At 36.7% G+C, this 17,676-nt stretch overlaps 3 protein-coding genes across 4 annotated transcripts in view; 1 reads left to right on the forward strand and 2 right to left on the reverse strand.

Moving 5' to 3' along the window:
• The window catches only part of LOC128679770 (uncharacterized protein), a 48,985-nt gene extending 41,000 nt beyond the window's left edge, over positions 1-7,985 (reverse strand). For both annotated transcript variants that reach the window (XM_053762211.1, XM_053762209.1), the window contains exon 1: positions 7,520-7,985. The gene's annotated coding sequence lies outside the window, so the exon portion shown is untranslated. The remainder of the gene's footprint in view (positions 1-7,519) is intronic.
• A 793-nt stretch (positions 7,986-8,778) lies between these two features.
• LOC128679772 (uncharacterized) lies at positions 8,779-14,662 on the forward strand. The gene is made up of 7 exons (XM_053762212.2): positions 8,779-9,119; positions 10,604-10,706; positions 10,919-11,054; positions 11,467-11,569; positions 11,841-11,938; positions 12,389-12,641; positions 13,067-14,662. The coding sequence occupies exons 1-7, from the start codon at positions 9,018-9,020 to the stop codon at positions 14,378-14,380; spliced, it is 2,109 nt and encodes a 702-aa protein (XP_053618187.1). The 5' UTR covers positions 8,779-9,017; the 3' UTR covers positions 14,381-14,662.
• A 731-nt stretch (positions 14,663-15,393) lies between these two features.
• Positions 15,394-17,197, reverse strand: Dysb (Dysbindin). The gene is made up of 3 exons (XM_053762224.2): positions 16,616-17,197; positions 16,084-16,248; positions 15,394-15,840 (listed from the first exon to the last, which is right to left on the reverse strand). Exons 1-3 carry the CDS (start codon positions 17,118-17,120, stop codon positions 15,755-15,757), a joined length of 756 nt encoding a protein of 251 aa, XP_053618199.1. The 5' UTR covers positions 17,121-17,197; the 3' UTR covers positions 15,394-15,754.
• Positions 17,198-17,676: the final 479 nt, after the last annotated feature.

A 17,676-nucleotide genomic window follows, 5' to 3' on the forward strand; every position in this document is an offset into this window, starting at 1 on the left:
CTTATTGTTTCTTTATTAAAAGTCCCGCCATAATTCACGCCGTCGCCGCCGCCATTTTTACGTCCAGATGTCGTCAGTTGGACTGCCCTGTCCAACCAGTAGATTTTGCATGAAAGAGTAACAAACATACATACACACACACATACATCCTCACAAACGAAGTATGGATTTGCCAAAGATACAATTATTGCACTTTGTCACCAACAGATGTGACCAAAAATACTTATTGTTTCTTTATTAAAAGTCCCGCCATAATTCACGCCGTCGCCGCCGCCATTTTTACGTCCAGATGTCGTCAGTTGGACTGCCCTGTCCAACTGTCCTTAAGATGTCGAATGAATGTCCATTGTCTGCCAGGACTTCACAAAGGAATGGCAGAAGTCAAGGCTTGATGTTTATTTATAAACAATTCACAGATAGACACGTGTGAAATGTTGTTATGTTTTTAATAATGAGACATGGGGAACATCCTATCTCCTGGTAATCTCCTGGTAAAACCAGGAGATGTGCCGGGCGGCAATATGCTATTTGCCATCAATATTCCCAATCTACTCATAGCCGAAAAGCAAAGAAATGCAGGCTTGGTATTGTCATGGATTACAAGCGTGCCAATGGTCTGGAGACCAATATGTGGAGATGTGAACCTTGGTCTCCGACACTCGACACACAGAAGTAAGAAACCGGGAAAACTAGAAAAGAGAGAATATTTCAAATAAGTTTTAACACTAGAGTAAGCTACTAAGAAGGAGATTTATTTAGTACTTTTTTTACTGAGTCCACAGCCTGTCATGTTAACCAACATAGAAATGTGTCAATAATAGAAATATGGTAAGTTAATGTATTGAGTGTATATGTTGATATCTACGACATAATCTTTCACATGACTAAGTGAAAACGGACATAAAAACACTATAAATAGCGAATGGATTCACAATAACGATCTCCCACGCGGAAACCGTTGTTCACATAACCTAGTAACGCAACAATACGTTATTGATTAGCAGTTTGTAGTTCAGATAAAAAGTTATCGTGACTTTCTAACCAGGTCTCTGATAGCATCAACAATGATTCTGATAATTATCAGGATATATTTCTTACATAGGAGAGCGTTATCTAACAACAGACTTTTGATTACATTGTCGTTTATTATTATTTTTTATATACTTACTACCATGCAGGAAAACAGACAGACAGACATGGGGACCACCTTGGGCACAGATGCTTTATGGCTAAGAAAGAATCTTAGAAAATGCTCAAATGAGAAAGATACTTTTCTATTCTCGAACAAATGTTAATCCAAATCCAACTCCTGTCAAGGAAGTAAATTTAAGTCTCCATACAGTTCATAAACAGTTTAATATAACGTCAACAACTGGCGTTTATTTATAATCTGCGCAAGTAGCAACTGTGCTTAGAATAATCATTAGTAATACACTGCCATCACTATGGGTAACACATCTGATAGATTATAAACAAACTCATGCAAGCTATATTTACGTTTTGGAAATGTAAATAACTTAGTTCTAAGAATAGACTAGATAGAATAAACTTTATTTATTTTCTTCTGCAGATTCGAAGTTATAGGAATATTTTTTCTGGTAATAATTGCATAGTCCGCATTGGAAGATGTTATTTTATTGTCTTCATCTTGTCTGATTTAACGACCGACCGGCCTGACGTCAGCCCTCTTTGAGAATGCTGCTGTCTCAGCTCTTGTTTGAGTCCTGACCACTGATAGCCTGCACCTTGGCTTGTGATCGGTGTATTTATTTTTATATTTTCACATTATTTATATTTAGTTTTATTTATAAACTTTTATTTTTTGAAAATATAAAACATTAAGAAAAGTTAATTATAATTAATACTTACAAATCATCAACTAGAATACATTCACACACAATCACACAACACACATACCAACGAAATAAATATATAAAGTATAAAAAATACCTAAAGTAACCAAAAAAATATCACATCAACAGAGATACCTAGAACTTTTTCAATCCAATTTTCACATCCAAGTTCAAGCCAATGTTGTATGTTTATTGTAGTAATTTATTATATGGTAATAATACCCTCGGATAACGGTAATATGGTGATCCGTTCGACGTGTCGTGATGTGGCCTGCCTCAAAAGAGCACATTATCGCATTATCAAACTGGATGTGTCTCTGATTTTGTAAACTGATGTTGTAACTAATGATATATTAAATCGGATTTATGAAAGCTAAAGGTTATAAGCGTAACGAGAATGATATAATTTCATCTTCAACTAATTTATTTTGAATAGCGGGTCAATAGCCCCGCACGGGTGAAATATAATATAAACCTTCCTCTTGAATAACTCGATCTAATAAAAAACCCTCATCAAAATCCGTTGTTTATATTTATTTAAAGATCTAAGCATACATAGAGACAGACAGCGGGAAGCGACTTTGTTTTATACTATGTAATGATATATAATTATTTGTATCAAATAACTCATGTCAATATCTAAAATGACGTTAAAACTTTGGCTTTTTGAGATTTTTCTCACGTTATTATCTACTTTATTAAAGGTAGTTCCAGTACAATGTTTATCTTTGACACATCTGTTTCATCTGAGCTGGAGATTTCATTCAACCTGTATTATGCGAAACTTTTTCAATATACGACCCAGGATGGCGCTCGAGTGTGCCAGCGACAGCCATGACTTTATGGCTATCCGATATGAGCTTAGCTTTATAATGAAGATATGCGGGAATCCCTGAGATGTGGAGTTCGTTGCATATTGGCAATAACAGTAATCCGTACTAATATATATATATTTTTTATAATAATTATAAATCAGATAATGTCTTTTCCGTCTTTCACGTCAAAACGATTTGCTGAACGGAGAGCTGGAGAGTTTCGTAAGCAATTTTTTAAGCAAACGGATCCACAGACATGGAAGTATATAAATCATCTACGCAACTTCATTCTACCAATTTTTCTAAGGTTTGACACAGTTTCTGCTTTAACAGAAAATCCCAACTGAAATTCAGTTGATCGAACTTTTTCGATTGTCAAAAGTTTGTTTAATTAAAACTTTCAAAAAAAGATTCGAGATAATTGACAAAATGAACTTCGATTGGAATGTTATCCTTAGTGGATTACGGAATATGTAGTAAATAAAAATAAAAATAAAATAATTAAACAAACTTCCTTATATGAAAATTTGCTGTAACTAAAAATAAATCATTTTCAAAGTCGACAGTATTCTATTCCGGGAAAATCGATATTTCATAACTCATGTTGATCTGTACGAGGTCCACGTTGAAATGACGAATTAGTCGGTCTATTCGGGTCAGTGTAAACATCGCAAATTGGTCGCGCTCCGTGCGCTTTACGATCGCCGTAAAAAGGTCTTGCTATGATGCAACTAGGTGAATTGACGAACGCACTTTATAAACGGTTTGTTTATTTGACTTTGTGTATTTAGTTACTTAATGTGATAGCTGCCGTCTGCTTATAGTACTTAGGTACCTATCTTGGATTTTTCATACATCATGCCACACCATAGACCAACAAAAACGAAAATAATAATATACACTTGTGACCGATTTTCTTTTGTTCTTCCATTGATGGCGGGAGTTACTAGAGTAGTTAGGGTTACAGCAAAGTTCTTTATAGTAATAACGACTTGAAAATAATTTTCTTTGGTTAGCGTTGATGTGTAGGTAGGTACTTAAATTTACCTATTACTTTTTTATATCTGCTTCTGTAGCTATTATCATTTCAACGATTTCTTACAAAAACACATCTTCAAATTTCATATCACAATTACGAATCATAGCATACTTATATTACGAAGAAAATATGCGCAATGAACCCTAAAATGACCATGTTTTCATACGCCTAAACGAGATCCATATGAATTCAAACATGCCCATTATGCAGACCCGAGAGACGAGCATCTTATAAAAACATGGGTCGTATACACGTGCCATGCCCTATCTAAAAAAATATTTATCTAAACGACAGTGGTATAAAAAGGCGGGCTTGCCAGGGTGTTGACCGAATTTAGGCCAAGGTCGCTGGGGCTAAAATGCCGGGGCGACACCCACCCCTGCGTAGTGCAAGATGACGTCAGGAAGACGTTACGCGAGTACTTTGTTTTCAATTTCGAATCGATTTTGAAATATTCTTGGTTGCCAGTGGTATTCGTTTTTCTTGCATATTCATATAAAATTTGAAGTTGTCTGGCCAAACATTGGTTGGTAATCGCAGCAGTCACATGTAATTTTTAAATAAATAATTCAGTAAGCTAAATTATGTATCATCAATACATATAATATTAATCCTTCCAGAGATTCCTACAAAACGTAACCGCAGATAGCACATTTTTTTTCTTGTAATACATGGTAATATTTAGGTTTAGACCCAATGTCTTCCACAGAAAACGGCCATAAAAATATGTACATCTGTGTATTTACATCACTAATCTTTTCGCTCATTTGATACATGTAATTAAGGTGTCACAGCCGAGTACCCTCCCAGATAAGAGAGAAAGAGAGACAGTAGACAAACGAGGATGCGGGTTGCCTGGTAAGCAAATACCGCAAAGTCTACACAACCGATAATCCCCGATGAATTACTACTGCAACTGATGCATAGTCAACTTTTCAAGCTGTAGACCCATGACAGGAAAAAAAACACATATCATTAATGCTACACTCAGAAACCTTTCCCCTAGTTCTGTATAATTCCAAAAGAGATTCCTTTAAGGAACCTGAATTTAACAAATAGGCCAAGGTCGCGCCGGCTGCTCGCCAGATATGGGTCCTAGCAGAGATAGGTTTACGGGCATTCACGGGGCGTTAACGTTTTTGCCCTTCTTAACAGAAGAGCTCTGACTTACACAATACTCTTGTTCTTCTTGTTATTACACAATCAATGAATATTTTAAAAGCAAAATTACACTATAATGGCAAATAATAGACTTAAAATTTAATAACAATATAGTGAGACGTGTGTTGAAATGAATAACATTACAATGAATATATTTACAAATATACCAGCCCTTTTCCCATTGTAGCTGTAGTTTGTACTTTATGTAAGGAAAAGATTTGTTTGCACAAAGGCAGAACGGAACGGCGCCGGTAATAAACTGGACATAAACGTTTTTGCCCGGAATAAACCCATGCGGGTCCCAAGATGTTTTAAAACGAGCCATTGTTCTCGAAACTTCTGTGTTTCCACTAGTTTCCAGAAACGGTTGGGGGTTATTAATCCAATTGGAAATGAAAACTGTCGTCTTATATATTTTTAATTTTTTTCACGCTTGCAGAAAATATGTGACACAAATAAGCAGATCTTTCTCCTCGTACTTACTTCAAAATATCAGAAACACAATGGATTATAGAGCGGCTCAATAACAGCTTTATCATTTTAATATAAAATTTACATGAATGGTCATTAGTGTTAAGTCATGTTAATAATTGGATATTATTTATTATGCCCGTTCCCTTTATTTGGGACACAAAAAATACCTAACAGCAATATTTTAAATCACGCAAAAAGAAGAAATCTATACAAGCGAGCATGCATAAGCGAGATAAAAAGGATAGCTGTTAGTCGTATTAACCATGAAGCTATTTAGTGATGGAATTAATGTTTTTATTGTAATGAGGACCCGTGCTGACAATGTCTAATTGCCACAACTTGCAGATAAAAAGCATTATAAATTACTGTATAAAAAATGAACTAAACAACAAATAGTAGAAAAATATATCAAAATCCTCAAGGGTATATATGTATCATGCAAGATTTGAAAGTTTTAACTTAGAATCATTCATAAGCAAAACAGTTACTTGAGCATAAATAACTTATTTACATATTTTAACCTAAATTATAATAAAATTTAAGATCTTCATATGCAGTCATACATTATGAATAAATTGTGTGTTTTTGGAACTATAATTTGATATTGCTTTTCATTATATTTGTTGGTATACAAAAATGATGTCGACAGCAAAATATAATTGAAGTGAAATTCCGAGAAGAGGTCATAATTTTTGCCTATGCCATATGACAATTTAGTTATGTGCTGTCGACAAAAACAGCAGCGAACCTCTGATAAAACTGCCCTGGATAAAACATCGTGATGTCAGGAGCTCCCGAAGTAAACCGGAACATGGGCGAGAGGAGAGAAATTTCTATCAATAGGACACGAAAACATTACTTTTTTATCCAAAACAGGCTCTCCCAACGACGATGTTTGTAAACAAGACGATGTAGATAAAGAAAGGGCGAACTGGTTTGATTCTAGTGGAAATTAGGCTTATCTAATCGGAGTATTACAAGGCTGCAGTTATCTCATTAGTGAAAGAACTAGTTTATATGCAGATATTATCAGTTATCACTGACCTATCACGAGAAATCATAGATCTGGGTTATGATGATTGCATGAAACCTATAAGCTGATATATGACAGCATGCAATAATATATCATGAAGGTCTCATTGTAGATTTAGTTTTATAAAGTCAAATTCAAAATTCTTTTTTCAACTTAGGAGAAGATTAGGATAAATATCTCTTAATTGTCGACAAAAAATTACTTAAATCTAGGTCTACTACGACATCCAAAGCGAGATGAAGAAGAGAAACAGAACAACAAATTTTACCGTGAACAACAAATAATTTAATTGCGGTATTGTTAGTTGAAAAAAAAAATGCGATTACAGTCCAATGAAGAATGAAGATCAAGAAAAAATCCGATCCAGTGTCTATTTATCCGTGGGCAAGACTTTTTGTATCTGCACAATAGTTAGTTACCTATTTAATGTTTAGATATAGACTGGTACCCAAAAAACTTGCTGCTAGAAACACCGACCATATAGTAATTTATTTGTTATTTTTTCAACCGTCACGAATTCTCGATCTTCAACAAGAAAAAAAAAGCAGATAATTGTGTAACGTAACACGACAGAATTTAGATATTTTATCGAACAAAATCCTTAGAATAGAAAACGCTAACTTTCATTTCAAGAAAAGGTGACAAACAAATTAATGATAACTTCAACAAAAGACAAGATTTTCCTAGAAAATGTGACGTAGCGAGTAAATAGTAAATTCAAAGACAGATGTAATAAAACTATACAACCAGTTACCGCAGAGTTGCCCGCGCGTTGATATACGTAATACGAGGAAGAGACAAAGAAATGTGAAATGATTTTGTTTAGTTAGTATAGTTTATTTAGATAATGAGATTATTTTTGTTTCATTTTGAACATTATAGTTTTATTACACTTATGCTTTTAAGTATATTTATTGACCTCGTTATGGTTTTAATACAAATTATTGATAATAATAATGTTAAAGTAAATATTATTAACAGAGTAAAAGGTATTTTAAGACTTATAGAAATTCCTTTTGATAGTGATATTTTTCGCACATTACACAAATATATTTATTAAATTGCTAAAAAAATATTAAATCTAATTACAACGACATGTTAAGTGAAAGTACATATGTTCTAGGTATATTGCATAAGGACTTACCATGCGACGAGTGGAAGGTGGCATCCGACTTGCAGCATCACTAACGGATCCACAGAGCACTCGCAAATTATACATACACAATAATATATACACAAAAAAGCCAACGGTCTATAAACCTGTTTCACAGACTCGACACACCATCACCAAACGAGCGGCACTTGTTGCAAAACTAACAAAAAGTCCGCTTACAGAACAGAATATAATAAAACCACACTTTTATTTAATCGATTTTTCCTTTTTTTTATTTATTTTTTGTGCACCATGACCACTAGCACAACTGATGATAATAAACATCAGAAAATTAGTGTTAAATGAGTGTTGGGATACTTATTCATTTTAATAAATTAAAACAAATTGTTTAATTTTATTTAGGCTGTCAATATTCTTTCAGCCAGCTCATGCAGAGCGCGCATGCGTGCCGCACGTTCGACAGCGCCCCTTGCGCAATCCAGACTGACGTAGACTGCTGAGTTGACGGCCGCCGGGCCCTGTGCTGCCATCAATGAATAATAAAAACTTCTAAAAGTTGCCAACTCTCCTTTGGAAGATACTGAGCTAAAAGTAAGTAAAATCCGGTGGAACCGTGGAAATGTACCATTGAGGTTCTATAATTGTCATCAACGGAAAAGGAGGCCTAAGCCTTATGTAACTCTTATAGGACAAGCTTAATCAATCTTACAATAAACTCATCTCATCACTTCACGTTGCTTTGGACCAATTTTCAATGTATAAAAATAAAATTTCTACGTACTAGTCAAGTGATCATTATAGACTCTTTAGATCTCTTCTTTCCTATCCTCCCCACATTCCCATTTTGTTTCCGGAGTAAGCGCCTGGAGTGGAGCCTCGGACAACAGAAGACCGAGAAAGTACAAAACGTACGTACAGGCTTAGTCGATGAGTGCTTTTTTTCGGAAGTGGACCTAGCTTTACAATCTTGCAATTTAACCACCGGCCTAGAACAGAAACTACTCAACTGATCAAATCGTTCCCAGTGTCCCAGGGTTTAGAAATGTAGATGCAGTATAAATATATGGTCATAAATAAGTACTGCTCGTTTACAGTAAGAACTTGAACTTGATCATCATACTTTACTTTTGCCTTTACTGAGTATTAATTATAAAGAGAATTTAATAAATATCTAAAATACCAAACTTTGTTCTTTCAAAAGTTTTGGAAAACCAGTTTTCATGAAGTGCAAACTATAGAGTTGGATATGATATGAAACCTCGAAACTTCAGACCGAGCCATCGCGATGACAACTTCACATGTAAATCAAATTCGAAAAGCGATTTAAATTAAAAGAAAAAAAAACATATCATGGTATCTATCAAAAAAGAGGAAAATTTTGTTATTGTAGATTTAACCGCCAATGTATTTCAAATTGTCTTCATTTTTATTAAAAGTTTTACCGTTAATTTTTCTCTTGAAGTTTAGTGATATATATTAGTTTGTTCTTATGTTAAAGATAGTTGATTGTATGAGTGTGTGACATTGAATGAGCTTCGAGGTGGATCGGTACGCGTGGGCACACATAGCCCTATGTGCAGACACCACATGGGCCACTGAACCTCCGGACGAGTTCACAATAGCCAACCAGGTAGGTACGCAGACTGGTCACCAAACAAAATTCAACATTTTACACATGTCACTTTGATTATCAGCTGTTTTACATCAGAAAGACAGACCGTCTAGTTTTGTGCGAAATTTTTCTATTAAACCAAACAAAATGTTACGAGAAATTCGCCTTTTTAATCTCGGGAGCTGCTAAGATGTGGCTCTAGAAGATGCAAGGATTATGTCTTAAAACGTGAATCATTCTACCGAGTGGACACCGGCGTCGATAGCTCAGTTAGAAAATCCGCTGCCAGGATTGGCAGCTGGAGTTCGGATCCCACACAAGTCCAAACTTGTTCATCTACATTATCAATGTAGATGAACAAGAATCTTCTTATGCAAGAATCTTCTATGCTTGTTATGCTTCTAACACCAGAAACCTGGGCGTAAAAGTCGAGTCTGACGTGTTGAACACGTGACAGTCGTGACATGTCAAATGATCTGATGACAGATAAAGTTTTTGGACAAATACTGGACAACGTTCCTGGCCGTCGGCTTTCATGAGAAAGCAGTGAGCAATATATTGTTTCACCAATATAATGATGGGACTGGTTATATCCAGTCATGCCACTGGATATATCCAGTCCCATCCCCATTATATTATGTGACTGTCCTATTTAAACAGTATAATCAAATTATATGGCAAATTCTATTAATTTTGACAAAACAACAAAACAACAGCCATCGTCTTGTCAAGATCAAAGACTCTTTCGTCTTCTATGGTGCAGGAAGAGCGTCAGTATATGGCCATGACAGAAGATGAGCCACGGATTGTATTTCTCCACAGTCACACAAGTTATTAGCCGAGAAACTCCACCTGCCAGATTCAGAGATAATCTCTTTCTCGGTGTCTCCCAACACCAGCCCGGAGACTGTTTAGAACTCTCCAAACTGGCCAGGATAGATAACCACCCGGTGGGTGCTTCTCGACTGGTGGAGGATTAGCTATTTGCGGAAGAATATCCATTGGTCCAGCCAGGCTTGGGAATCTTTCTTAGAGCATAGACTGAGCTGACTCATGAAGTTGTTGCGGCGGTTTTTTAGACTCAATCTTTCAATCCTACAATTTACTTATTGATTAAATGACGACGAGCCTTCACCTCTCATCTCCTTAACCTGGGATATGATGATTCTTGCAATTTTTCTATCAAAAAAAAAAAGGAAATGGGCATAGTGACATCCGGTCCGATCGCTATGATTTGGCAGTCAATAACAATATTACAACTATACACGACTTGAGAGACTAACCTTATCCGTTAATCACAAAAAAGTTAAAACATGCTTTAAGCTAAAATATGTTTTGACTCTATCACACTTCATATTTGCCATTGACAGCAAGAGACAAAACATACTTTAGCTTAAAGTATGTTTTAACTTTTTTATGAATAAAGAATACAAGACTACACAGAACTTATACAGGAGATAGTCTCTCCTGTATAAGTTCTGTGAGATCAGTTTATGTTTCAGCGCCTCTTGGCACAACATTGCCGTATATCCCAAGTATTACAAGAGACGGCTGTAGAATCACAGTCCCAAAGTGTACAAACAAAAAATCAATTTGAAACCACAGGCAAGTATAACAACCATCGAGAAATTACACAAGAAATACAATAATAAATCTGCATTTGTAACAGTTTTGATTGATATCAGATACATACTTTCATCATAATATTGGGTGGACCTAAATGACTGCCTTGAGGAACACCTGCAATATTATTGTTTATTTTCATTTGTAACTAATGTCGTTTAAGAATACATAATTAATATATGACAATGCTTCAGAAAAGCGAAGTATATCGAGTCAAAGTCCAGAAAATGCAGGCTGCAGCAGTAGTAGTAGCCGGAGAAGCGTAAAGGACGTCATACCAGAATCCAGACTGGCACAGTTTTACGGGAATTTCTATTACGACGAAGCCAGGTATCTAATATTCTACTAACCACCAAAGTGCATTCTTGGATATAGGTTTGCTAGGCATCCCGTGTCCAATTTATTTAATTAACTTTCTTTCATTCATTCTGAAGTCATGTGATGTGACTACTTGCCTAGTCTAGATGTCGGTAGGTAGACGTATGACTTTCATGACTTTTGGCGACTTGAATATAATATGACACTAGTTAATACTAGTGTCATATTTTATTTAGTATGTTATTTATTAGCAGTAAGACAGTCGAAAATAAAAAAGAAGTGGTGTGATATACCGTAGAAGAAGAAGTAAAACCGTAATTAGTATTTACTAGTTGTGATAACAATAGAACTAAATTTGGAATTGTAGCAAACTAGAGTTCATCATCATCATTTCTTTGCCTTATAAACTGCACTTTTATTGCAGAGAAAAATGTTACACAAACGCTAACGAGCGGAGAAGCTGCCGGGGATACAACGGGCAGGGCTGCGAAAACTCAGATCTCACAGAATGTTGGATGTTGCCTGAGGTGAGTCAGCCCTCAAATCCATCCTTATAAAAAAAAGGAATGCTGCATCACATTCCGTAAACGTAAAAAATGACGTGCAATCGTCAATGAATGTGAAATTGTGACGATTTTAAAGTGACTTCAAAGCAGAATTTGGCATTTGAATGTAGGTAGATGCTTTTTGTCATTATTACCATGATTGGTTCAATTCCCGAATGGTAAATAGGTTTGCGCCGATTGGAAGACACTGGAAAAATACTGAACGTAATCTCTGACCATGAATTCATTCTAGGTGGAGTACTGGTTCCGCAAACTGGTGGACGAGAATACGGACCGCAGTGCGTATCCCCGGCGCCGTCGGCAATACAGAATGCTCGCTGATGACGATTTGTGCGTTTGAATTTAAAGCCTATAATTTTAGTTTCGCCGATAAAATGAGATTTTATCGATTGGGGTCGTGTCTCTTGAAAATCGAGCAGTCTAATAAATACAAATATGGACAATCAAATAGATTTGAGTTATGCCAAAGTAAAAACAAAAAAGATAGCAATTCATTGTATCTGAGTTACTTGAAATGCCTCTAACAGCATCAATAATAGTAGAACAAATAGGTACCACGATTGAAAATGGGTTGAGAGAATCATTTAGGAAGTTGACAATACTGGTAGATAATAGTTATGAATGGAACGGCATACGGTCGTTTATATTTTTCTATTGGATTTTACACACTAAAACAATGTCTTAGTTTTCTTTTTAATCAGCACGGAAGCGACTCATCAGTTCCATAGATGACATAATATAGAACGAGTGTAGAATTAACGGGCACCAATCGGCAGCTAGCGAGCGCTGGGGCCCGTCCGGGGCGCGGGCGGTGGGCGAGGAGGCGGTCCTAGCGGCGAAAGTGCTCAGCACCCGCGGGCTGTGGTCCCCGCCGGCGCCCGCGCAGCCGACCCGAGCGCCGAGCCCGCCTATCGCGTCAAGGAAGATCCGCGCGAGACGCCGCCAGCCCAGAAGACTGACAGCGTTGGCCCCCCCGCCGCCGGCGTACTGTTTAGAAGTCCCTGCTCAGTTGCTGTGTGACCCGAAATGCAAGGTACGGTTATGTCAGAGTCAGAATAATGAATTCATCTTTGTGACTTGTAGGAGTAAAGCCTAATTCTCATTACGACACTAAGGGAATGAAAATAGTTTCATAATGTTAATTTCTACATCAGTTATACTTTTGGTAAGTTATTTGATTCAGCGTCTATCCAAGTTAAGTACGTGACTTGTTTTCTATTGCAATAAAATTGTAATAAATTACCCTACTGCTCGTATCTATATACTTATCTTCATAATTTATGCCAAACGTGATCGTTTAGCATATCAAACATAAGCGACTAGTTCATGATAAATCGCACTTACGCATCCATATATTTTGATTTAAGTAAAGTCGGAGTTATATGTCTGAATGACGCAAACAAGGGCACTACTTACTAATGAAGTAACTCAAAAAATAGTAAGTTTTGTTGTCTGCAGTTCCAATTCGACTCGCCACGTCCACCACAACTTAACATAACCGAGTGCCAGCGAGTCATGGGTCGGCTGTCAGCCAGCGTGCAAGCTGTTATGCGCGCCAACGCGGCCCGCTGCCCCCCCTACAGGGGCACCAACGTCAGCAGATACGCCCCCACCGGCCAACGGCCAGCGCGCTGCCCCGACAGACGATACGGAGTCTGGTGGCCCAGGGACCACCCCTCCCCAAGACTTGACCACAGATTCCAACTCACACATGTTGCTCCTAATCTACAACGAACCAACGACACTCCAAAAGTTGCCGCTAAAACAGAACCCGAGGAAACCAAAACACAAGACGCTAAAAATGATGATAATAAAGAATCTGAAGAAACAAAACCAGAAGATACACAGGCGCCACAAGCAGAAAAGACGGACGAACAAAAGCCCACAGAAAAAATTGTCGTTGATGGTCAAATCCCGTCAACCAGCGCGGCAGCTCTGGAAACGGGGCTGAGGAAAAAGAGACTTTACAGCACTGTTCTAAGTATGAGCGCTCCTGCTCCAATAAACCTAACTCCAGTAGGATGTGTCAGATTATCCCAAAAGTTAGTAACACCTGGTCTTTTAAAACTTAATCCTAAAATTGTTTTACCAACAACTAGGATAAGACCACCAAATGTAGATAAGAAATTTGATGAACTAGAGAAAGAAGCTTTAGAACAGTACAAAGCGTCAGACGAGAGTATAGACACGAAATTCAGTGAGTTGGAAAAGCAGGCCGTCGAGCAATACAGCACCAGTAACAGCAACACCAGTTGCAGCAGCGGAAACTCTGCAGAAAAACGTACGACGAGTTCGCCGTCCGTGCCAGACGATCAAAAGAACAAGAATCAGCCGGCAAAATTTCATAAAGAAAAAGTAGATAGCGTGGTCATCTACTCTCAGAATTTTCCCGACTTAAACGCGAGAGGACATACCAGTCTCATGAATTTAAAAAACTTCCACGCCCCCCCGAGGGGGGAAAAAAAGGAGCAAACTCATAAACCCAAAAGGAGTTTGAAGAGCGAGCAGAGAGCCGCCTCGGACACTGATTACGACGCCAGAGAGGTGGCCAAAGGTCACAAAGGTCCGATGCGTTGGACACTGCACGTAGTTCCGCCGAAGAAAAGACACTTGACCCAGTGCGTGTCGGACTGCTCGTCCGACGAGGATCTGGAAGACACAGCGGGATCCATAAAAGACGCTGGTCCGCGCATAAAGCGACACGTGACGGGAAAGGCGAAGATGTCCGCCCACGGAGGCGGCGACCTGCATCCAATTATGAGAAAAACGTAGCATAACGAATTGTAATCATCCATCGCTGCTTTTGTACACTTTACAGCAATACATGCCACTGAAAGTTGTGGATTGAAATTGTGGAAATGCGTGTCAGTTGTTTAAAGTAAATTGTGTGTGACTTTTGTATGCATTTTATAAGCGATCGTCAACTTTGAGTGGTCTCAGTTTTTGATATAGATTTTGTGATGAATGTTGTGAAACGTGAAATAGACGCGTACCGAACTATGCCGTGGCTTTAGCAATGTGCTCATTTTACTAGTCATAAATACTTTGTATATATTTTTTTGTATTTTTGGATTTATTATGAGATTATTGAACAAGAAAAATAATTTCAGTTAAAAAAACAACTCAGAGTTGAATTCTTTCAAATATTTTACGAAATAATGAAAATAAATGTTATGTGATTTCATTGGATGACTTCAAAATTGAGATATTATTTTGACAACACTTTTACACAGATCTTTCTTAATTATCGAGTGTGTTTATTGCTAACACTGGTGTCAGATTTTATTACAGACGCTTAAAGGCATCTGACATGACACACAGACAACATACAGCAAACAAATCTTTAATAGAGCTTTAGAAGAGCATACAATCAGTACATACATTTTATTTCTACTCAGAGAGAGGAACATCACCCCATACAATAAGATTCAGAAGTATACCAAAAAGTAAACCATTAAAGTTTCCTAGATTTTACAGATTGTCTAGATTTTACCGGCCGCCTGCCTGACGTCAACCCTCCCTAGGAATATCCAAGTGGTTGTACCTCGGAGATGTAACTTTACCATTTTGTCAACTGCCAGAATACGGAACTCAACGCCTTCCTACTCAAAACTTATAATTTATAATGAAAACATGATCTTGATTTGAAACTATTCCCATGCTGAATTTCATCAATATCCATTTGTCAAAGCTGTAATAAATTGACACAATGATGTAGTCTGAACTACTGCCTGTACAATTTATGGCTGGGGAAAATATAGGGTTGTATACATTATACAAAGAAATATATAAAATTCAATAAATATATTTATTTACATCAATATTAATTAAGATATACTTTATCAGTTGTGGTCCACGAAAACCTTATAACTACAGACAAGAAATAACAAATTTTGAATTAAGAAGGAGTGGGAAATGTACCCCTGCCTTTCGTCTCGACAGCTCATAAAAACACTTCTGTTAGGCAGGTTTAATTCCCATTGAATATTTTTTTTTCTCAATATTCTTTTTAAAATTAGTTAAATAGTTTTCATGTGTAACAAAACTTTTTAAAACAAAATAACATATGAAATAAGAATATTTAAAAATACATTACCTTTGGAAAATCTAACAAGTCTACAAGCTCTTATGACTGTGCACTTAGCCTCAACTACCCAGAAATTTTTCTAGGTCTGTCCTGTCATCGTCCAGCTGTATTTGTTCTAGGGTTATGTTTGGTTGGGTTTTAGGCACTGAAATAGACACAAATAATGTTATAATTGAAAATTGTTATAACCTTGGCCTGAACAATGATGGGAGGCTGGCAAATTTACAATAATTGCAACATTTTACCAAATAGTTCTTAGTGCTACTAACACTCTAGTCAACTTTCAACGAGATAAAATGGGATATCTTTATTATTCTGTGCAGGTTTGCTGCAACTGAGGCATGTTTGGGCTTGAGATACATAAAGGATTAATAACAATACTACAAACCTGCTGGCACAGTTCCACTGCTCAAGTATCGAGCCATATCGCTGTTGAAGGCTGCAGCACTTGTCTCTCTCTTGGCCTGCAACTCTGCTAGATGTTGTCTCTCTTGCTCGCAGGATTTCACAGAGTTATCTTTTGCCAGCTGACTTCTAATTTCTTCCAGAGCCTCTGTAAATAAAATAGTTATTTGTGCAGAAACAGTAACATCTCTTTATCAGTTACAGGGTAGACAGAACCAAGAGTTGGCTCAAAGGCTCAAAGGCTTACCTCATATGTATGGCGTGTTTATGGAATTAAGAATCAGGAAGTAAAATAACTGGCAGTGGATAGGAACATATGGAAGACTGAACCCATCTCATTTTTATGTGGTTTCTAGCCTATTAGATATTTATATTGAATTTCATAGTCCAAAGCATATCTGAAGGACTTCCAAACCAACAAGAACCTAATAACGACAAATACAGAGAATTCTTGAATGCTTTCAAGAGTTCTCACATTTTACAATATGTTCGTATAGTAATTTAGTACAATTTACCCATTTTCTTTTCTTTATACAAAGACAGTTGATAATGATGATCCAATTTCCAGCTCTCCATGGCACTTCTCTCCACAATATCTTCAAATTGGACCAATTCCTCCTCTACGTTTCTCATCATAGTCTGTACATTTCTCAAGCTCTCCATACACTGTGCCACTGAAGCAGCCAAGTTCGGTATTTGGGCCAAATTGTGACTCAACTCTTGTGCACTTTGTAACCTTATTTTAGCAATAGCATGTAACTCCTGTATGGTTTTATCAACGTCCTCTGCGGCTTTAGAGTTAGTCTCAGCGTTGGCATGCAGTTCAGCCCAGTCATTTTGGTATTTTTCTAATAAGGCACCACCAGCCCCATAGTTCACTTTCGCTTCGCTAGAATGTTGGTGTTTCTCCTTAAAAATATTCTTTACCCTTTGAACTTCTTGAAGGGTTTGTCTCAAATTGTTGTTATTACTTAACCCATCTTGCACAACGGATATAAATTCCTTTATATTCCCTAACATTTTAATTATTTCCAGTTCCTGTACACAACATCAACAATAAAAAACCAACTTGCTTTTCTTCCCTCTCTGACAGTGACAGCAAGCTGACATACTTGACAAATGACGTATGACGTATGACTGATGTCTTATTTATTTTTGGATAGAGATGGCGAAACAGAAATCCCAACAGTTTTTAATCGGGAAAATAATCAATTCTGCTCTTCGCTTGATTTTTATTTCATCATCATATTTTAGTTTAAAGAATTTTTTTAATGATATTATGAAATAAATTTTAAACCATAGGAAAACAGTCACTTAATTACTTTTTTAGAATTTAGTATTAAGTTAATTTAGAATATTTCAGCGATGAACAAGTACACAATCAGTTGTGTGATTTATATCATAAAAATACAATTTTAACTAGAAACTAGGTATTTTGAAACAATCACAACGATTAATTATTTTTTACGAACCAACTTAAAATAACCATAAGATTCATTAGTAAACTTCATTAAAAATTCAATTTTTTGGATAAAATAGGAAAAAAACTTCTTGTAATAGCTGTCATGATTTGACA

Source organism: Plodia interpunctella, chromosome 22 (genome assembly GCF_027563975.2).
Source record: "Plodia interpunctella isolate USDA-ARS_2022_Savannah chromosome 22, ilPloInte3.2, whole genome shotgun sequence".
Classification (NCBI taxonomy): Eukaryota; Metazoa; Arthropoda; class Insecta; order Lepidoptera; family Pyralidae; genus Plodia; species Plodia interpunctella.